Below are 24,070 nucleotides of genomic sequence, written 5' to 3'. Positions count from 1 at the left end.
ATGGAAACTTTGCCAAGAAACGGTGATTATCTTATATTTAAAGTAATAAATCTCTTACTTCGAATGGCTAGAAGATAATGGTAATGAGTTTAACCACTCCTATTTTTGAAGCGTATGTTGGGAGGGTATCGGGAAAAAACCGTTCTTTGTAACAGGGATAGTAAATTTATTTTTTTCGTAACTTGTATATATTTATTTTTAAAATTAGTATGCCATTATTTTGGTGCTGAGAAACTCTATATTTCTTTCTAATGTTCAAGAATCAAGGAGTCAGAAGTATGAAATATAGCGGGGTTTATGAACAAATTATAAAAAAAAAAAAAAATTCAAGCATAACAAAACAGAACAAATTTCGTGCCGAAACCCTGTCAACATAAAATGGAGAGGTTGTACTTTTGTATATCTTTTTCCGGCCCAGTCTAAGGTGTAGTATTTGCTTGAACCAGTGGATAGAAAACCAATTTTTATTGTTATGCTTTTTATTTTAAACACAAATATTGATTACTTGAGCTAGCAAAAAATATTTACCAAATAAGTATTAGGCAAATAAGCATTTATTATGTAACAGAGCTGCTTTATTTACTACTTGGGTTATAGTTTCTCAAGTGGCCCATCCGAAATTTCTTTGCGAATGCGCCATTTCGACAGACTTTGATGCCCTCACATGCCAAGCGATATCGCTGGAACAAATTTGTTGTCGTCACACGCAACGTGAGAGTACGCACGTTAAGAAATAATATCTTTACTTAGAATGATTTTCAAGCACATTATATGTATATATTTAATATTCATCATTTGGCGCGTGAAAATGGGTATCAAAGCCTACCGAAAGAGTGTTTTTTGGCAACATCAATACTCAGATCCGAGAAGCTAGCTGATGAAGAAGTGAAACTCAGAAACATGTCCCAGCCGTTTGTAAATTTTGCAATTTTCTCGAATATCAAATAAAATTGTATAACGCAATATGAGCATAACTCGATAATTAAATGCAGTTAATAATATTGATATAATAGTGCACAGCGAAATACCGGTCTATTCAACCGAAATTTCTGTAAATTTGTATCCATCGCAACAAGATGTTGAATCAACTGCGTACAAATCGTTGATTCGTAATTGACCGCTTTAGTAGTCAAATAAAGAAAAAAGTTGGTTCATTCTACTTTACCCATAGTTTTGTTAAATTAACAATTTCTTCTGTCGCTCTAAGAATACCAATCAAAACTGTTAATATGAAAGGGATTTCTGTTCGTTTGAAATTACCAGTGCAAACTGTTAAATTAACAGATTTAATGTTAAGATGAGACTAACAACGAAAGCCGTAGAAATGACAGAGATTTTTGTTCATTCGAAATAACCAGCGTAAACTGTTAAATTAACAGAGTTTATTGTCGAAATGACACTACCATTGAAATCTATTGAAATAACAGATATTTTTGTGTTTTCTATATTAATAGCGTAAACTTTTAGATCAACAGAGTTTTCTGTTTATATGACATTAATACCTGTGGAAAAAATAAAAGCGGGATAAATATAAATTTAAACTTACGTAGTTTTTTTTTATTTGTATAAATTACACATAAGTACATTTCATTTCTAATGATTTTATTGCTATATTTAGTAATATTAATTAAAATAATAATAACTTAAATCTGAATTCAAATAAACGAAACTTGGTCCGAATTACCATCGACAGCTCTGTACGAAAGTATGTTGCCATATATATACGTACATATATACATAAATACGCATGCTTGCTACATACATATTCACACATGCTCTAGCGAAAATAACGGCACTACACCGTTTGTTAGACCACATTGGCGTCGGTTTCAAGAACTTTATTTCAACTTTTTCTTTAAACATTTTCACCATATTGTTATATTATAATTATATTTATATTTGTGTACTTTGACATAAAATGTTTCCATTTTCTTTGAATTTAAAACAAAAATCGGGCAAATAAGTACATATGTATGTACTTACTAACTGAACTTCAATTTGGTGAAAGTGCGATTAATAAAACAAAGTAATAAAGTGTATAATATTTAATGTGTGCCAGTATATATCAAATGTGAAGAAGTGAAACTCAGTATATATCAAATATGCTGGCACACATTAAATATTATACACTTTATTACTTTGTTTTATTAATCGCACTTTCACCAAATTTTATTTTTTCAAATTTATTTAATTTATAGTTTTGAACTTCGCCGCGCGTCACTTAACTTTTCAAATAGAAATGAAAATAGTAGTCGCGAAACTTATTCTCAATTCTTTCCGTTGCAGCTCATTCTCAATTTCTTCTCTCGCATGTAGAGTTTCCACACTTGATTGTTTCAAACAAATCTTGTAGTATAAATGTTTGACATAACATTGTAAATATAGAACTTGTAAGTTATAGAAAAGTAAAGAATCAAATGGCGGGAAGGTAATTCACCACTAGAGTAACTTTACATGTAATTCGGCAAGTTTAATTCTCGTAACACTTTATTTTGCAACGATTCTAAAACAACTCAAACTTGTATGCTGTCGGAAACATCAACATAAAAAAATGATGTTTTTTATTATCTTTTTAGACTCGTTCGCATGAGTGAAAATTCGTAAAAACTTGAACAAAATGTTACTAACTTTGGAAAAATCCTATTCGTTCAAACAAAACTATTGCAACAAGAGAGTGCAATTTTGCATTTCGCTTGGAGGAGAAGTTGCAAAATTGTTGTTTTATGCACAGTAAATTCCAAAAAGGCTTTTTTCGGTTTGTATTGATAACTGAAAAACTAGTTTTTTGTTGTTTTCCTAATTTGTGTGTTTTTTCGATTTGGTGGTTTTCTTATTTTGGTGTTTTTTTTAACAAGTGGCACCATCGTCATAAGTACAAAGTAGAGAACGCAGCGCAGTGAGCGTAAAATTCTCTTTGAAATTTGTTCATGCATTGACTGTTGTTCGCTGTTGAAATGTCCAGTGAGATCAGTTGTGTTGATTAGTTAGTTAAATTGATTAGGAATCTCTCAATTTAACAGAATTTTGTTAACTTAACCCTAGAAGCCTAACCTATTTTAGTAATACATAAAGCATAAACATACGTCTCAGAGGCGTACATGTACTAATAATAACCTCTGAGATAAATTCTGCTTAGTTATATAGTTTTTTTTTAATGAAGTTTTCGATCGGAATACAAACTATTAATAAAACACATTTTCTATAAAATAAAATTAATTCAAACATATTTATTATCACAAAAAATAACGAATATAAAAACCAGGTGCATAGAAAATAAAGTTAAACAATTTAGAAAAAAAAACAAAAAACAGTTGATTATTCTATCTACTAAAATGGTTTGTTTTACTTATTTGTAATGTAATCAGTCTTTGGATGACTAGATATATATGTGTATATAATTTAGGAGCAGTCTACACACACATCATGTTTGTGCTCACAACATATTGGTTTTTTGCAATTATAGCACATTATTTTTGACATCCTCTTTTTTTTGTAGGAGCAGAAACAACAATATTTTCGTTTTTTAGGTTCTAATTCTTCTGATTGAGAATTATCGTGTGTACTTGTAGGATCGCCGAGAATTGTACCTATATTGTCTCGCACAGACCTGATCAAAGTTGGGCCTTGAAGCCTTTCTTCCATCCATGGTTTCATCAAATCTGTAGATAGTTGCTTCATGTATTCTCTGCGATTCAAAGGCTTTTTATTATTTTCCGCCATGTTGTGACTATAAATTATAGCACTGTTTACAAATAACATGATCAGAATGCCGTAAAATACAGCCATTGGCCATCTATTTGTCTTACGGCTGCATGACATTGACGAACACATCTGATCAAATGAATCTACCCCTCCTTTTGTTTGGTTGTAGAAATGAATCATGTCTGGTTTTCCACTTGAATGATTAATTATTGCGTCTTCATCACAAGAGGACAATAAGTAAACCATCTTTGAGGGCTTTGGCTTATAAGATACCAGTGTCAGTGGCCCATCAAAGCAAAACATAGAAGTACCAGCAGATCGGGATCTTGAATTTTTAAGTTTTTCAGGTATTTCTGTCTTATTAGAACGTATTGTGCCAACTATAGTCAATTTGTAAGGCGGTTGAAGAAGACTTTTAGCCAGGGGAACTGATATGAACCAGTTATAACATGTTATGCTCCTATTAGAACCATGAATGGTTTTCGACAATTTTTTTACATAAAATTCACCAAGTGGAATGCCTCCACTATTTGTGGTTCTTCCAGTATATGGATCCGCATCAATCATGTACTTGGACGTTGCGTCGCACATCATCGGAAACTTGATTCCATACTTGCTGGGCTTATTCGGAATATAAATCCGGAAGGGGCATCTGCCTCTAAACCCTAGTAACTGCTCATCAATTGTTACTTCCGATCCAGGAATGTAGTTGTTTCGGCATTGCTTTATAAACATTTCCCAAACATTTCTAGCTGGAACGAATGCGTCATTTGGTCGAAGCATCGGACGCAAGGTTTTATCGTCCATTCTTAGGCATCTAGATAAAAACTCAAATCTTTCTTTACTCATTACTGAAACGTACCGTGTGCCAGAAAAAGTAGAATCAAACAATTCGTCTGTTGAAAGGTGGTTATCCTTCATGACAGCAGTCAGAGTTAGAATGCCTATAAATGCACGAATCTCTAAGTATTGAGTGTCTTTATAAGTTGCTGTTGTTTTTGATATTTTTTGTCTTTTAGTTATCATTTCGACATTGGTCCATTTAACAATTTCATTTAAAATTTCGTCTGATATGAAGAGGGATCAAATATATTTTTGCATGCGCTTGCTGGACCCCGACATGCGCGAACTATATTCATTGCTTTTGTTCTATGAGATAATGTGGCCTTACTGGTTGACCAAATATGCTCATTCTTACCACGAATAATTTTGTCAGAAATATGATGTATTCGTTCGGAACTGAAAGTAACTGAAACGTCGGCAGCATCGATATCTTCTTCAGTGCAGGAATTTACTTGTTTATCCTCACTATCACAGCTGTTTTCATCATTGTTTTCAACATTCTGGAGACAGTTCTCCTCTCCTTCTTCTTCTGAAGCTGAATCGTCTGCAGTTATGTTATCTTCTTCGCATAGGATGGCAAAAATATCGTCAACGTTCAATTTATTATATCGTGACATATTCACAAGTTCTATAAGATATGTACATACAGAAATAATGAGCATAAAACACCCAAATATTAATATATCCAATCGTGATGAAAACTTACATAAAGCCTAAACATACGTCTCGTAGGCGTGTTATACGTGAAAAACTCAAAAATGGTGAAGTTTGAATCAGCGAAAAGTGCGCGCTCAGCAAGCATCAACCGACTACTGACTTGACGAAAAAGCACGAGGTGTTAACTTAAACAGTTTAAAAAAGAAAGAGAGTTTTAAAATCAATGTACGCCTCGCAGGCGTAGGTTAGGCTTCTAGGGTTAAGAGCGACAATTTGTCTTCTGTTGAAATGACTAAACTAATTTGTTCGCTTGACAAAGAACTCGGTAGAATTAACCATAATTCGATCAATTCCACCGAATCTCTGTTAAGTCAAGAACAACAGAACCGATTTGTTGATTTTACTAGCACAATTTCTTTCAGTGTATTTACCTAAATGGTGAATAAAGCAATAGCAACAAAAAGGCAATACTTAGAGGCCAATTGCAAAGCGACCAGGGGGCATTCATATGTCTGAGTGGTTAAAAGTCCCTGAACAAAAATGTTAATGATGTTTGATTTTGAATTTTTAACAACAGCTATTGTAAACAGCTTTTCAAAAACAAAGCTATTAGGTTAAAGAACAATTAATAGAAGTTTAATTTTTGCTTTACTGCGGATTTTACAATCTAGAGGGGCTTAAAAATTTTTGGGTCTCAATTAATATTGCATTCATTTGATAGATTTTGATACTCATTTTCATGCGCTAAATAATGAATATTAAATATAGAAAGTGGCTCATCGATTCTTGAAAATCTTTCTAAGTAAACATATGTAAATATTCCTTTACGGGCACGTTCTTAACGTGCGTACTCTCACGTTGCGGGTGATGAGTATATTATTCATAATTTTTATTCCCAATTCGATCCCTTTTTTTCTCAACGGCATTTGTAAACATAACTGATTTTTGTCAAAAAATTCGATGCAGCACACATTTTTTGCACTATTTTGCATAAAGAATTTTTTTATGGAAAACCTTTATATATAATAATAAATTCGAAAAAACAAATTATAAGCTTAAAGAACGATTAATTCTCTGTCGATGGCCATTTGAATTTTTAAAATCGATATACCAAGCGGAAGTTAATAAAAATGTTTGACAAAAATATATTAAAATCTTTGTTGATATTAGCAACAACAAATTTTTTCCATCAAAATCTGTTGACACATTAGTAAAGGGCGCCAAAGTCTGTCGAAATAGATTCACAAGAAAAATGGAGATTTAAGAATTTTCGGGTGGCCCACTTGAGAAACTTTCACCCATTTATATACCGTTCTGTGAATTGCGGAAACACCTGTGTATATACTGATTGTTGCAAGCTAATGAAATGTGTCGGGTGTATGCGCACAATAACTTTAGGGCAAAATATATTTGGGTTATTCACATAGTCATGCTTACCAGATTATCTACTCATGCAACGTCACCTACGCGAGGGTAATCCTGTTACTAATATGAATATATCATACACATATTTAGCAAGCGAGCTCTCGCAACCCCAAGATCCTCATGGAACTAGGGGTTGGGCAGGGCTGGATGGCCTAGGATGTTTAATGTGGTCATATTAATCGTTCCTGAGATGGTCGGGTTAGTACCTTAATGGTGCTGTGGTACCGGAGCGTGCCGGATCTGTATCCGGCAAAGGGCCATCAACATCGATAACACTCCCCAAGACCTTCGGGGAGTATCTTTATCGTTAATACAACAACAACAACATGAGTTGTTGGTATGGGAAAAAAAATATGTGAGCATGTCTCGCTAATTAAATACAGATAATAATAGTGAACAGCGGAAGTACTGCTAATAATAAGCACTACTATAGAAATCCAATGTTACTAAGCTCTTAAGCGCGCCTATTAATATTCCACACAAGAAGGATTGAAAAACCATATAGAATTAGTATATGCCTAAATGATGAATAAAAGGAATAGCAACAAAAAGGCAATACTTAGAGACCAATTGCAAAGCGAAGAAGCTGTAAATTACATTGTAAAACCCTTGAATAGTTCTCCTATTTTTTCAAAGGTTGAAAAGATTGTTGGAGTCTGCCTATTCATTGCCTTCATATTCCTGATGCCCGCCACCTACCCTAAAAAAATCTTGTTTTGTTTTCTGCCAGATCATTTAGGACCCCAATGTATTCATCCATTAGCTCAGAAGTAATTGTGTAGGACTGCAAGGCATCCAAAACTGCATGGCTGTCTGACATAATGAGGATACTCCTCGAGGATAGGCATTTTCGTAGGCATTCTCTACCGCAAACTTCTATTGCATGGATTCCAATCTAGCAATATTCACCTCTTTCTCTAGGGAAGGGAAGAACTCCCACTACGGCACTAAGTGCATTATTGGTCACTATTGGCTCCACATAAGTATTAAGTTTCTAGTATACCGTTTGGGAGATAGCCCCCATGTTTTGCCGTAGAGTCGAGTGCAACGCCTAGTGTAACGCCTAAGTATTTCTTACTTCCATTTAAAGTCGGATTTTGGTGCCACCCAGTGATGGTTCTAACATGAACAGTTTTGCTCTCCGTGTAAAAGGCTCTAGGAAAGTTTGGTTAGGATTGATATATGTGACCCGGCCTATGAAAATGTGGCTTATGACTAAAAAAAATTGTTCAACCTTTTTTCTGGTTTCGATAGTTTTTTATCTTTAACAGCTGTTTCTCGCAATTTCTTTTTTGAGTCATAAACCACCTTTTCATAGGCCGGGTCACATATAGTGGTTTTCTATCACAGCACTTTACAATGCTGAGCAGGCATTGTTGCACGCGATTGTATATTGTTTCCTCGCGCATCCCTGTGATGCAGATTACTAAGTGTTCTGCAGGGTCCACAAGAGAGGAGAGAGTACACCCCCTCGAGGGCATCCCGTAGTGGCCGCAACTGACTTAGTTGGCGATCCCAGCACTTTTCACATAGCCTTGTTTCTAATCTACAGTTCTCTTCTTTTTTAATACTCAGCGGAGCAGAGCTCACAGAGTATATTAATTTTGTTCGCATAACGGTACCTCGTAACGGCATAAACTAATCGAAATAGATATATACTTTCTATATATCAAAATGATCTGGGCGGAAAAAGAAATTCATTTAGCCATGTCCGTCCGTTTGTCCGTAAACACGATAACTTCAGTAAATTTTCAGGTATCTTAATGAAATTTGGTATGTAAGTTCCTGGGCACTCATTTCAGCTTGCTATTTAAAATTATTAAATAAATAACTATATAAATAAAATAAATAAATAAATAAATATATATATATATATTTAAAATTAATGAAATCGAACTATAACCACGCCCACTTTTTCGATATCGAAAATTTCGAAAAACTGAAAAAGTGCGATAATTCATTACCAAAGACGGATAAAGCGGTAAAATTTGGTAGATGGGTTGACCTTATGACGCAGAATAGAAAATTGGTAAAATTTTGGACAATGGTCGTGGCACCGCCCACTTTTAACAGAATGTAATTTGAAAGTTTTGCAAGCTGTAATTTGGCATCTGAGTATGTAATGTTCGGTTACACCCGAACTTAGCCTTCCTTACTTGTTTTAAATACATTTATCCCTTTCTGAAGTACATTTTTCCGTTATTGAAATACATTTATTTGTTCATTTCTGAAATGCATTTGATCTTTTCTCGCAAATACAGACTCATAATCAAAACGCCCTATAAATATGTATAAGTGTATTTCCTAGAAATTGGGACAATATTTCATATCATAACAGAATTGAAGGGCCACTCACAGTTTCTAGAAAGGTGAAGCATTTTCGCCTTATTAAAGCATTGTCAACGTACAAAAAGTATACTCAATAAGTCTCTCATCATACCTGGCTCATCAAATTATGGCCCGGAATGAAAGACTGGGAAAAGGATTAAAATCGGATTTTATATAAGGGCAAAAATCGTTGCTTTCGTACGTTATTCCACTTGGCTCACCATTGTTTCGACTAGAGCTTGACTGCTTCTCTGCAGCCTTTGAGCACACCTTAAAGACTTAATGCAGCAAGGACAACCATAGCGTAGATATGTACTTAATAATTGATTACTTAAAACATAACATGGGTCTTGGAAGATTACCTGGGCGATGTGTGATCACTATTGGATTTTAACCCAAAACTAATAATACGGGCTCAATCACGAAAGAAAACAATCCCATTTTCAAGCTTTTTGAAAAAACCGAAATAGTTGTTATTGGCAATAAAGATCTAAATAACAGATAAAGCTGTCATGGAATATTAATATTTTCGTTTCTTAGTTGCACTGTGCAATTATTTTTCAAAACATTAATCTCCTAAATCATTGCCACCATAGAATCCACTGTCTTCTCTGCAATAGGAATAATTTGATTGGCAGGTAAAATAAATCCATTCCATGTGACATTTCCTAAAGGACGCAATTCATAACAATAAACATGCGGTATATTAATTTTACCGTATGCCCAATCTGTGCTGGTTCCCGAATCCGGATACACAATTTCATTGTTCGGTTTTTCATACAATAGGCTAGACTAAAACTGATCTACAATATTGAGCGGACGGGCCCCGCGGTTACGGAGGCGATTCGCCATTCTTGTTGATTGGAAACCGATTAGAATACAAGATACATCATATTCCTCGCTACCTGGTAAGCAAAACGTTCGATGGCATGAGCACGTTGGTCAGCTTTCTCTGGTTTTAAAACTTTTATCATCAACTGAATTTTCTGCTAAGACTTTGTGAATTTAAGCTTTAACCTAATTAGTTGAAAATAATTCATACTCGTCTCGAATTATATTCAATCTTTGGTAACGACATAGCACTAATAGTAAGACTCAATTAAGAAAACGAACAAACTTTGTTGAGCTTTAATGCAAAACAAAACCTTTTTTTATTGGTAATTTAGAAATTACATGTAAAATAAGATAAGTAGATAACGGTTTCACGAAACAGAAATTTTGTTGCGTTTGACAAAAATTACTCCATTATTTCTCCAAAACATTAATTTCCCCAATCATCGCCAACACAGAATCCATTGTCTCTTCTCCAGTAGGAATAATTTGATTAGCCGGTAAGGCAAATCCATCCCATGTTACGTTTCCTAAAGGACGTAATTCATAACAATAGACATATGGTATATTAAGTTTACCGTATGCCCAATCTGTGCTGGTTCCCGAATCTGGATACTCAACATCATAAGCAATACCACCAACATATTTGGTACCATAACGTTTTGAAATCGCAGCTACCGCAACATCAGAGACGCGCTTCAAGTTCGTATAAGTGGCGGGCTTCGCATTGGTATATCCATAGGGAAAAATTAAGACTTGACTGTATGAATGGAATGACAAGTACAGTACAAGTTCATCCTTTATTTTAGTTATGTACTGAGAGAGTGTTTGCGTTTCGATTTCGGAAAACGGCTTAGGCCCTGCATACTCCTCCTCACAAGGATCATTACTCGCACCAATCACATCCCAGTGAAAGTCCCAATTACGATTCATATCAGCACCAAAACATTTGCCGTATGGCTTGGCAGTTTTACGCCATAAACGATCTGTTGTATACGTACGAACGTAACCATCGGGATTTGTATGTGGCACCGCATACCAAACATGACTTTCGGCGATCTGACGCACACGCTTATCAGTGCTCGTCAGTAATTGATTAATAATGTAAGTTGTAATGGCAGGACTTATCCATTCACGTGCATGTATGCCACCCTCAATAAAGATACTGCGCCGCTTGCCCGTCGTAGTATTAATGTTGTCATATGAGATACGCACGCCTAATATGTCACGCCCATCAAAAGTTTTTCCAGCGACGAATAAGCTCACCTGCTTTGGATATATTTTTGGTAAACCGCGCAGCCAAGCGTATGTACTGTCCAACTGATGATACTGATTCCAACCATATTTTTCATTAACGTCCATCACAAGGTCCTTTAATGCTAATTTATTTTGCGCATTGTTGTCTATCAATGTATATGAAACCTTGGACTGATCAAGAGCAGCTGTGAAATTAGTAACTTGATTTGGTGCGACGATTACATTAATTTTGGTGCCCACCTTACGCACTGGATTTAAGAAGATCACTGACTCACTAGAATCTATTTTCCCAAGTGCGTTTAGCTCTTCCTGGCTGCTCGGTTGCACTTCATAGACGATATGATTGTCGTACCGTTTGAGTTGAGCATGACCGCATTCGAGATGCACTGTTAAACCGATTAAAAATATTAAATTTAGTTTTGCCCACATGTTATGCACTTCGTAGTAAACTAGCTTCGAAGCCACCGGTGCAACTCATTTTATAGAAGTTCTTAGGCATTGCAGGTCACTAAACAACATTGGGGATGTTCATACTTTTATCGATATTCCAATTATTTGTTATACAATTTTAGGTCGGATTATAAAAATTCATTGTAAGACCCATAAGATATCTCACTATCAATAAAAAAAAAGAAGGGCGTTGGAAATGATGATTAATGATAATTTTCACCGGCCCACGGATGAACATTCTAAGCGAAAAAAGATTCCAAAACTCAAGTATCAAAAACCAGTCTCATTTCTACAGGTATTTGTTCTAAAATATCTAATGAGTGAGTCATCCAATTTCGAACTTTTTCTGTGGTCCCATGGACGGATCTGTTTTGTGACCTTTTCTTTCTTGTAAGTGCACCAGGATTGTGCGTTTTTTTTCGCTAATTTTGAATTTGATTTAAAAAAATTCCTTATAACTCAAGATTAAATGAGCCAGTTTTAAAAATAATAGCTGCGTTGGTTTCGTACTATTTATGAGATATATACCAAGAAGAGGGTCAGGGTGATCACAGAATGTGCTTTCACAATATCGGTATCAACTAGGATTGCTGGTTAAGAAGAAGAGCGAGGTGAAAAGGGAGAGTTATACAAAAAACATACATACAAAAAATGTAATGCGCTGTAACGAATATTCATATTACTAAGTGATACTAGCATCCCTAGTCCGATACTAAGCAACCACTTGTATGTACGTAAACAAATCAATCATCATTTACACATGTACATACAAGGCAACAGAGAGATACTCACCATCAGCCGAAGTAGTACTCACATATACACACGCATATTGCTATGCGAGAGACTATAAACTACAGATATACATGTACGTATATGGCTGGTAACCAATCATGAAGTTCGCGAAGTTACTAGACCTTAGGAGAAATGGGTGAACGAGGCAACAGAGAGTATAAAAGCATCGAAATCTGAGTAGTCAGTAAGCAGTTTGATTGAAACACGCTTTTGGTTGTGAAGTATAAGTGTTATTGTGAAGTACCCTCAAATTAGTGTGACGAGTATGTCCTTCTTTCTGATAGCGACAAGACAACAACAAAAATGGAAGAAAAAAACGAAACACCGCAGACAGTGACGAGCACAGATTTTAACATGATATTGGATGCAATATCTGCAAAAACATCGTCAATGGCATCTCAGCTGGAGTCACAGGAGGCACGCATTTCAGAAATGTCGTCGCAAATGTCGTCTCAATTGGAAGAACAGAAGACATATATGTCATCTCAACTGGCAGCGGAAGAGGCACGTATATCTGAAATGTCGACTCAAATTTCGGAACAGGTCTTTGCGAAACTGGAAGAGCAGGATGCAAAATTTTTACAACTCGAGAACAAAATTGATGCCGAGATGGAAGCGTTAAACGTCTTATGCAGCAGTTACAACTAAATCGCGAGAAATCCGAAGGTAAAAACTTATATTTTGTTCCTTTCCAGGCATTCAAGCTTCAATTTGAGAAAACGTCAGCAGTCAACAACTGGAATGCGGAACATAAAGTTGCTGCACTGTTCGTGGCATTGAAAGGGCCTGCAGCTGAAATCATACAGACTATTCCAGAGTACGAGCGGAACAGTTATGAAGCATTGATGGCCTCTGTCGAGAGTTGCAAAACCGTTACCAAAACGCGAATGAGACTTTGCAGGAATTTGCGTCGGATGTTGAAAGATTGGCTCATCTCGCAAATGCAGACGCACCCGTGGTATACACCGAGAGGGTAAAAATCCAGAGCTTTATTAATGGAATACAGGACGTTGAAACGAAGCGAGCGACATACGCAAATCCAAGGCCAACATTTGCTGAAACAGTATCCCATGTGCTGACTCAGGAAACAGCATCGCTTCTGTGTAACCCAGTTTTCAAAGCACGCCGTGTGGAAGTAGAAAGGCCAGACTGGGTGCGCGCAATATTCCAGGCGCTGAAAGGATTGCAAAAGCGACGTGATAGAGTAATCAAATGCGGGAAGCCAGATCACATTGCACGTCATTGCGGTCTTGACCCTAGTGGTTACAACAGCATGGGTGGTCTTAAGTGCAAAGCTGGAGGAGATGGGCAAGAGCGAGTCAGATGTAAAGATCGATAACTTGCCCCAACTATTGAATGTCCTGTGATATCTGTATCACAAATCGGAAAAAATCGAGCAGTCTTAAAGTTTGGTTTCCTCGGAAAGCGGTGCCGTTTACTACGACCGCTAAAGAACGCCCGGTATACTCTCCGTTTTCAGCGGCACCGCTTTGTTGGAAACTATGAACACGGCAGACGATCCACAACATTTTATTTTACATTTTTCCTTTTTTTTAGTTTTTCTCTTATTTTTTTAACTGCACATACAAAAATAAAACATGTTAAAAAAAATTTTATTCAAAAATATTGTTTATTTTATAAATATTTGACACCGTTGTTCACCGTTTTAACAATAGCGGTGGCAAAAAACAGTGATGAACGAGTTTCTACCGTCGACAGCCGTAATGTTTTATGCCCTGCCGCTATATTACGTTACGGTGAACTTACCGTCTTCTTAGTTTACACATAATTACTTTTACACTGCCAACAATTTTGACAACATACTCTACCGCTATATAACGGCAGCTGAATAGGGGCACCGATTTTGAGGAAACCAACCCTTTACCGTCAGAGGAAACGTGGATGGCAAAGAGCATGTACTGACTGTAGATACAGGAGCACTCATTCCTTAATCCGATCTGATTTGGTCAAGAGGAGAGTAAAGCCATTACCTGGAGCAAGGTTGCGTACGGTCACTGGCGAGTATAACCAAGTCCAGGGAGAATTGATATGTGAAGTCTTAATTGGTAAGGTCACGATTCTACACAAATTCGTTGTAGCGGAGATCGTTGATGAAGTCATATTGGGAGTGGACTTCTTAGTTGACCATGGCATCAGGATCGACATGCAAATAGACTCGTAGTATTTACCGAATCACATCCGAGGGGCGACCTCGCTTAGAAAAAATTGTTTTTAAATTTTTGATGCTTCTTTGTGTCGGACTTGAACCCAGGATGGTCAGTGTGGTAGGCGAGCATGCTACCACCACACTACCCCGAGTGTATTTATGACAGTGCTATCTTTTACTTCCTTTCTTCATTTACATCACTTTAGCCGTATTCCTTTCTCTCTTCCTCTGCTTTGCCTCATTCTATCCCCATCCTGTTCTCCTAACCTTTTCAATTTACCTCTTCTTCTACCGTTCTCGTCCCGCCCTTTTACTATTCCCTCTTCCACTTCCCCTGCCTCTTTCTCATGCACCATAAATACGATTTGTCTAATAGTTTTGCCGTTTTATTGAAAAAATGTGTTTATGTGTTGTGTCCTAATTTCAAGAAATTTCTATCGTGCTAGGGGTGCCTCCCTCCTCGTCCCTCTCCCACTAATTACTCTCTGATTCATCTTGTTTCTCTTTATGTACCACTCCATCTCCATTTTCCACTGCATCCAAAAATCAGTTGATTCCATTCAAAGTTTATATAGAACTAATTCTAAAAAAACATTAAAAATAATTTTTTATTGGCAATACAATACAAATATTAAAATACAAAACAAATATACGATAATATGCATTAGTGCGTTATGGTTACTGAACTAATTTACTAATCTCCTCAATCATTGCAATCACAGAATCCATTGTCTCTTCTCCAGTAGGAATAATTTTGTTGGCTGGCAAAACAAATCCGTCCCATGTAACGTTTCCTAGAGGCCGTAGTTCATAACAATAAACGTAAGGTATATTAATTTCACCGTAAGCCCAATCTGTGCTGGTTCCCGAATCCGGATACTCAACTTCGTATGCAATACCACCAACATATTGGGTACCATAACGTTTTGAAATCGCAGCTACCGCAACATCAGAGACGCGCTTCAAGTTCGTATAAGTGGCGGGCCTCGCATTGGTATATCCATAGGGAAAAATTAAGACTTGACTGTATGAATGGAATGACAAGTACAGTACAAGTTCATCCTTTATTTTATTTATGTACTCAGAGAGTGTTTGCGTTTCGATTTCGGAAAACGGCTTAGGCCCTGCATAGTCCTCCTCACAAGGATCATTACTCGCACCAATCTCATCCCAATGAAAGTCAAAATTACGATTTATATCAACACCAAAACACTTGCCATATGGCTTGGCATTCTTACGCCACAAGCGATCTGTGGTATAGGTACGGACGAAACCATCAGGATTTATATGTGGCACCACATACCAAACATGACTTTCGGCGATCTTACGTACACGCTTATCACTACTCGTGAGCAATTGATTTATAATATAAGTTGTAACGGCAGGACTAATCCATTCACGTGCATGCAACCCACCCTCGATGAAGATACTGCGTCGCTTCCCACTTGCCGTATTACTATTGTCATAAGAGATGCGTACACCCAATATGTCACGCCCCTCATAAGATTTGCCTGCCACAATTAGGCTCACCTGATTTGGATATGCTTTAACTAAAGCGCGCAGCCAATCATATGTATGATTCAACTGATGATACCTCTCCCAATTGTATTTTTCTTTGATATCCGCTGCAAGGTCCTTCACTTCTAAATTCTTTTGCGCATTGGCTTCTACCAACGTATACGAAACCTTAGCTTGTTCTAAGGTAGCTGTGAAATTAGAAATACGATCTGGTGCGACCAGTACATGACATTTGTCGTTTACCTTGCGCGGTCGATTTAAAAAATGGAACGATTCAATAGAACCATAAAATTTCTTAATTGCGTCCAAATGTTCCTGGCTACTCGGTTGCAGTAGGTAGACTCCATAATTGTCGTATCGCTTTAGTTCAGCACGACAAGAGTCGAGATTTACTCCTAAACCTAATACAACAATGCAAGCGAATTGTACCCACATCTTATACCTATCAAAGTCAACTAACTGCGCAGCCTGTCTTCAATTCCATTTTATAGAAGCTCTTGGGCAAAATAGGCCATACGAGAACATTAGAAGTGTTCATAGTTTTGTCACTGTGCAAATATTTTTTAAATAAAATAGTGTTTGTTTGTTTATTATTCTACCGTCGAATGCTTTTTATTTGTAGATTATTTGCTTATACGTGAAGGACTGTTTGTGACTCTTCAAATGATTGTTATTGGGGAACATTTGTTTTCGACTATGTGATTCGAAAAGTTGAACTCTGGCATGATGTGCTTTGCATACTCTGTGTTAACTTTGATTGGATAACGGTTAGTTGTACAGTTATAAAGGAATGGAGATAGATATATACTTCCATATATCAAAATCATCAGTATTGAAAAACAAATTTGATTGAGCCATGTCCGTCCGTCTGTCCGTTGACACGATAACTTGAGTAAATTTTGAGGTATTTTGATGAAATTTGGTATGCAGGTTCCTGGGCACACATCTCAGATCGCTATTTAAAATGAACGATATCGGACTATAACCACGCCCACTTTTTCGATATCGAAAATTTCGAAAAACCGAAAAAATGCGATAATTCATTACCAAAGACGGATAAAGCGATGAAACTTAGTAGGTGGGTTGACCTTATGACGCAGAATAGAAAATTAGTAAAATCTTAAACAATGGGCATGGTACCGCCCACTTTTAAAAGAAGGTAATTTAAAAGTTTTGCAAGCTGTAATTTGGCAGTCGTTGAAGATATCACGATGAAATTTGGCAGGAACGTTACTACTATTACTATATATGTGCTAAATGAAAATTAGCAAAATCGGATGAAGAACAACACGCCCACTTTAAAAAAAAAAAATTGAATATCTTTACAGTATATAAGTAAATTATGTCAAGATTCAACTCCAGTAATGATATGTTGCAACAAAATACAAAAATAAAAGAAAATTTCAAAATGAGCGTGGCTCCGCCCTTTTTCATTTATATTGTCTAGAATACTTTTAATATCATAAGTCGAACAAAAATTTACCAATCCTTGTGAAATTTAGTAGGGGCATAGATTCTATGACGATAAGTCTTTCTGTGAAAATGGGCGAAATTGGTGGAAGCCACGCCCAGTTTTTATACACAGTCGACCGTCTGTCCTTCCGCTCGGCCCTTTAGCATTATAACTTGAGCAAAAATCGATATATATTTACTAAACTTAGTTCACGTACTTATCTGAACTCACTTTATCTTGGTATAAAAAATGGCTGAAATCTGACTATGACCACGCCCACTTTTTCGGTATCGAAAATTACGAAAAATGAAAAAAAAATACCTTAATTCTATACCAAATACGAAAAAAGGGATGAAACATGGTAATTGGATTGGTTTATTGACGCAAAATACAACTTTAGAAAAAACTTTGTAAAATGAGGGAACACCTACCATGTTAAGTAGTAGAAAATGAAAAAGTTCTGCAGGGCGAAATCAAAAGCCCTTGGAATCTTGGAAGGAATACTGCTCGTGGTATTACATATATAAATAAATTAGCGGTACCCGACAGATGTTGTTCTGGGTCACCTCCACCGTCCACCTAAAGAACTAAGGCCCACTCTCTTTTAAAATACTCATTAACACCATTCATTTCATACCCATATCGTACAAACACATTCTAGAGTGTCACCCCTGGTGCACTTTTATGTCGATATCTCGAAAAGGCTTCCACCTATAGAACTAAGGCCCACTCCCTTTTAAAATACTCATTAACACCTTTCAGTTGATACCCATATCGTACAAACACATTCTAGAGTCACCCCTGGTCCACCTTTATGGCGATATCCCGAAATGGCGCCTACCTATAAGAACTATGGCCCACTCCCTTTTAAAATACTCTTTAATACCTTCCATTTGATACCCATGTCATACAAACACATTCCAGGGTTATCCTAGGTTCATTTTCCTACATGGTGATTTTCCCTTATTTTGTCTCCAAAGCTCTCAGCTGAGTATGTAATGTTCGGTTACACCCGAACTTAGCCTTCCTTACTTATTTATTATTATCTCTAATATGTTCTCTTAACCTCGTTCTTAGCTGTCGTCCTGTTTGTCCTATGTTACTATGGTGGCATTCGCAGATAAGCTTCTAGAAATAGATTCTATACTTCGTTCTATCCCGGCTGCCTTTTCGTCGTTTCAAGAGCGCCCTATATAATTAAGAAATACGCCATATACCAGATTTTGTTTCAAGAATACTCTACTACAAAAGTTTATTGAATCGTTATCTCAAAAATTGGTTAATGAACACCCTCGAACTTTTCGAACTGACAATCTAAGATTGGTTAAGTAAAGTTTGATATGCTTGATAAGCTTAATGCTCGCACAAGAAATGTTAAAGTCAATGCCTTGGCTGTTTCTTCAGTTGCCGTTATTTAATTTGGCAGTTGTGTGGCTACGAGAAAAAGTGGCACAAATTAAAGGTACGCCTGTTTAATGAATCCAACTAACTGCAGAACAGTACAGAACAGAGCAGACTAGAGCAAATAAATAAATTCAAGAAGTCAAAACTTATTATTTCAACTGCTTTCAACTAGAGGAAAGAGGTAAGACGCGTTGGTTCCACATTGCAATTGAAAAGATGGTTAGGGTTCTGTGGATACACATTGCATGGAGGACATACATTGCGGATGTCGGGGTTAATTCTGGATACGTAAGATTTTAACCTATTTTGGATATTCAACTCTCGCCGCGCAATATCGGGTAAGCGATTAACAAAAATTCAAAGAAGACAAATTTGGTTCATACATGGCGTATACGTAATAAGGTATTCGAATAATCGTTGAATGGCGATTACTCGAATAATCTAAAAAAAAATCAACTACTTGAATAATGAAATTCGATTCATAAATATACAGTCGAATAATCGAATGATTGATTAATCGAGCTATTTGAAATAGTTTTTAGAGCTGTAGTTACTACGTAGGAGTTGGATGGGCGTCCTTGACGTCTACTGTAAATGTTCCTCCCTGCCTAAACACCTTAGCTCAGCATGCGACAGTGGAATATGGAAGGGAAGAATGCCCTAAAGTTTTGCTGAGGAAAGTAAGCATTTTTTTTTTCAAGCAGGGATATTTGATGGCGGCCGTCATGGTGTGATGGTAGTGTGCTCCGCATACCACATCGAAGATCCTGGGTTCACGCCCCGGGCAAAGCAACATCAAAATTTTAGAAAACAATTTTTTCAATTAGAAGAAAAACTTTCCAAGTAGTGTCGCCCCTCGGCAGTGTTTGGTAAGCACTCCGAGTGTATTTGTTCCATGGAAAGTGCTCAGTGAAAACTCTTCTGCCTTGCAGATACCGTTCGGAGTTGGCATAAAACAAGTACGTTCCGTCCCGCCAGTTGGTAAAAAAAATTAAATGGAGCACGACGGAAGCTTGCAAGACACGCAAGAGAATCTCGGCCTGGAATCTCTTCTGAGGTTATGGCGCCTTACACATTTAATAATTTTTTATTGAAATAATCCCTCATATAACAACAATGCTTGTCTTACATTTTGAAATCCTAAAAAAAAATATTTACTTTCCAGACTTTTTTTATTAAAATTTGTGTTGTTGCCAAAGACAAAAATAAATAAACAATCCAGGTAAAGATCTGAAAGAAGCAACAGATGATTAAGCCTTGGCATTGCAATCATGCGTTTGTTTATATTCTGCTTTAGTTAAGCAAACATTCATACAACTGTGTTTAGGCGCTTTGAACGTATCCAGAATTTTATTTTCACTAAAGTTGTTTGCAAATTTTTTATTGACTCGATCACGGGATCGCTGACTGCAAATAAACAAAATTTAAAAAAAAACAACTGGAGGTAGAGTTAAAGGTGGAGATTACAGTAAAAGTGGAGGTAGAGCTAAGTCATTAGCCATTAGTCCCTAAAAATCCCATCGGACTCCTGTATATTGGTGGAACAACGAAATAACTAGCGAAGGAACGTAGTTTTTCATCCCCGAATAATGGAAAATGGCAACGATAACTCCACTCCTAAAGAATTAGCAAGAGAATTAGCACGGGGTGTTTTATGTCCGCTTCTGTTTAATTTCTGTATATCAAAGCCCCCTTTCCCACCAGAAGGGGTTCCTATCATTTTCTATGCCGACGACTGCATTATAACGGCAACGGGACCTGTCCCTCCAATAAATGTATTCGTTTCTAGAATAAAGAGCTATATCCCACTCTATCTAGTTTCTTCACCTCGTCCGGCCTGGTACTATATCCAGTCAAATCCACAACCACTCGACGTAGAAGGAACCGATGACGGACGCAAATATTGGACGGTCACGTCGATGGTGTTCCGCTATCGACTGTCAGTCACCCAAAGATCTCATTGGTAATGTTCGATAACGCTCCGACCTTCAAGGCGAATCCAGTTGGGTCGCTGGAGCTTAAAAACACACGCTGAAAAAGACTGCAAGCCTGCCAAAATGATGCAGTCGGGACTGCCACGGGATGTCTGTTATGACCCCTGAACACCATCTGCATAGTTTAGCAAAAGATCTCAACATTAAAGAGCATAACGAAATGCTGAACAGACGGTTTTTGCTTAATTGTCACAAATCTGGACACCCTTACAAACAACTGCTTCATCTAGAACCGCCTGGAAAAGGGATAGGGGAACATCTCTAGGCAAACTCCACACAGAATCGGTAAACGACTTTGTTAGGACGCTCCCTGTTAACCCCGTTATCAACACACACTATCCTACCTTTACGGAGGAAAAAAGCATACCAACAAGGGAGACACTAGCTACCCTGGCCTAACTTCGTTCTAGATGCTGTAACTGTTAAACTCTTACTTGTTCAGAATCAACCCCGACATGCGTGATGTATGCCCTGCACTACACGAAGGCTTTAATGAAAATTTGTGAGTGGTCGCACCCATTAAATGGAGTGATGCACTGTTAGCACAACAATAACAAAGGCACAGAGGGTTATGATATAATGAGCATATAAGTATAGCCCAAGGAACAGAACTAAAAGCAAATATAAAAAAGGCAAGAGAGCGTGCTTCAAGGAACTATTGGATAGTGCCGATCTTGGTCCTTGGAAATTGGCTTACAGAACAGTGAATGCGAGAGTTCAAGAATCGTCGAAACTTGTCCCGACACAAGCTTACTGGATCTAACAAAGCGAGGACCTCGAAGGTTTAGAAATCCCACGTTTTGCAGAGCAAGATGTACTGGATGCAACACTCAGAGGGTCCGATAAACAGTCCCAAGGTCCCGATGGAGTGCCAAATATAGCCTTTAAAGTGACTTATGCTGAAATATTTTAAGATGCCCGACTAGTCCTCTTGGTACAAGCCACTTTGTGCGTTGAATTCGCTAGAAATGATACTCCAGCGTATTGTTAGTTAGCGCCGACAGTAGAACCTGGAAAGACCAAACGTACCTCAGGGTTCTGGATGTGCTGCAAACATTATGTAATGACGATGTGGGAAGATAAGACAGAAGTGGTGTTGGTGAGCTCAAAGCGGATTGTGGATGAGTCAGTCAACCATCCGAAATTAGCAAATAGTTCCAAAGCCCTACTTGAAATATTTAGGAGTAAACGATTATTCAAAACTAACTTTTTTAACAGGGCGGTAGGAGAGAAAGTTTCTAAATTTGGTCGATACCCGAAGCTGCCTGCCAGCTATTGTCCAACGTAACCAACGTACATTATACGCAACACCGGTTGGGGATGGACCTAAACTGACCCACCAAATATATCCTAATAGCCTACCGACTTATTGCTAAGCACTTGCTTATCGGACGGTGTGTGACGTGATCCTTGGTTTATATCGGAAAATCCCAGTTCATCTGCTGTCAAGTGAAATAGCCAATCTGTATGACCTTGGAATCGACCGAACATCTGAAGACACCGAGAAAAGTGCAAGGTTAGGAACAATAGTTAAGTGGCAAGAACAGTGGGAGGAGTCGAGGGAATGGCACTGGACCTTCGTGTTACTTCAAAATGTAGCGGAATGATATGAGCAGAAGTACGGTAAACTAAAATACCACTTCCCGCAGATATTGATGGTGCATGGCGGTTGCAAAGTGTAACTATACAAACGTAGGATAGTCCTATAGGTCCTTCCAATCCACACTGCTCCCTCCGCCTTCTCGATGACGAATAAAGTTCCCCTAATTTGCAGAAATATGGATTGTAGGACTACTGTGAGCAAAATGGATTTCCTAGTTATAACGCAATTGATGCATGCAGAGAGGGAGTGCCGAGAAGTGCGCATGCGAAGTAATGGACATCAAATCGCCTTTCCCTCTGTGACTTAATGTTAAGTGGGCCAAAAAGTTTGGACATAGGAACAATATTGGTGTCAATGGCCGGAGAGCAGTGCACTGCAACAACGTCTAAAAAAAAATAGAAGTAGAGATTGTGGTTAGGTGAGAAGAGCTATAGGTAGAGGTAGAAGTAAAAATAGAGATAGAAATTACGAGCGATGGAGCAAAAGGGACGGGAGAAACAGAGAAAGGAGAAAGGAGACGAAGGGTATATAGGGTTGGATAGGAAGCGTTGGCGGAAGAAGCAGGAGAAGAGAAGAATAGGTAAGGGACTACAGTATGACTACACTCCCAATTCAGCAGACTATTAGAGCGTATTTTGCAATAAGAAGCAAAAATCCGCTTCAATTTCGAAAGAGAAATACTAACTATATAGGCGCTAGAGGATCATTATCACTAATTGGAGCTTAATTCATTGTAGGGCCAACTTGTGTTTTTTCTTATAGATTGTTCCATAACCGTTTAGAGTCTAAACTTAAGATCTGCTTTAAGGACACTTTTTTCACCATTATCATCATCCTCATCATTTATTGGCGCTTTACCGCCTAAGCGATTTTGGCCGTTTCGCACAAGTCACGCCAATTATCCTTATTTCGCGATAACTGACGCCAATTGGGAGCACTAAGGGAGGTTAAGTCTTCCACCACCTGCCTCCTCGGAGGTAGCGTCTTCGTCCATTCGCATAACATTACCTAGCCAGCGAAGCTTTTGCACTTTTATTCGCTGCACTATCTTCATATCTGCGTAAAGCTTATACAGCTCGTCATTATACCGCTGACGCCATCACGGACAGGACCATAAATCTTCCAAAGAACTTTTCTTTTGAACACTCCAAGAGCCATTTCATCTTCTCTCGACACCGTCCAAGATTTCGAGCTATACATCAGGACAGGTATGATTAGCGACTTTAGCGTGGTTTTTGTTCATCGAGAGAGGACCCTACTATTCAATTGCCTACTGAGTCCAAAGTAGCACTGGTTCTAAGAGTTATTCTCTGTTTGATTTCTAAGCTGACATTGTTTGCTGGTTCTCAGACACAACAAGTTACTACACAGTCTCGAATTTATATCCGTCAACAGTGACGTAACTGCCAGGGCTCAAATGTGCCGGTTTCTTCTAGGATGACAGCACTTACTTTGCCGTATCCTCATTTACCGCAAGACCTAATTTCGCCTTTTCTGACGCCTCTTTTGGTTTCTAATGGATCGGAGAGGGCCTTCCTATTCCTTACAGAGTTGATACTGTTGCTCAACGTCATTTGGCAGAGCCTTAATAACTTTGCAGGGAACTTAAATTTAGACATAGCAGCGCCATCAAAGGCTGCTTTGAA

General features: G+C 37.6%; 2 protein-coding genes across 4 annotated transcripts in view; one reads left to right on the top strand and one right to left on the bottom strand.

Annotated features, from left to right (window-relative positions):
- Positions 1–24,070, top strand: part of LOC137239303 (pickpocket protein 19-like) — a 126,061-nt gene that overhangs the window by 80,876 nt on the left and 21,115 nt on the right. The window lies entirely within an intron of this gene.
- Positions 10,186–16,415, bottom strand: LOC137239052 (uncharacterized). Its single transcript, XM_067763973.1, has 2 exons — positions 15,134–16,415; positions 10,186–11,496 (listed from the first exon to the last, which is right to left on the bottom strand). The coding sequence occupies exons 1-2, from the start codon at positions 16,403–16,405 to the stop codon at positions 10,201–10,203; spliced, it is 2,568 nt and encodes an 855-aa protein (XP_067620074.1). The 5' UTR covers positions 16,406–16,415; the 3' UTR covers positions 10,186–10,200.

This window comes from Eurosta solidaginis, chromosome 2 (assembly GCF_040869045.1).
Source record: "Eurosta solidaginis isolate ZX-2024a chromosome 2, ASM4086904v1, whole genome shotgun sequence".
Classification (NCBI taxonomy): Eukaryota; Metazoa; Arthropoda; class Insecta; order Diptera; family Tephritidae; genus Eurosta; species Eurosta solidaginis.
This window is presented reverse-complemented; position numbering and strand designations above follow the sequence as displayed.

What these genes read in the sequence shown, in the direction of transcription:
- LOC137239052 (XM_067763973.1), bottom strand. Translation starts at nt 16,405, where the DNA reads ATGTGGGTACAATTCGCTTGCATTGTTGTATTAGGTTTAGGAGTAAAT. An exon ending in AGATTAGTAAATTAGTTCAG is followed by an intron (nt 11,497 to 15,133) that starts TAACCATAACGC and finishes GTGGCTTCGAAG; the next exon opens with CTAGTTTACTACGAAGTGCA.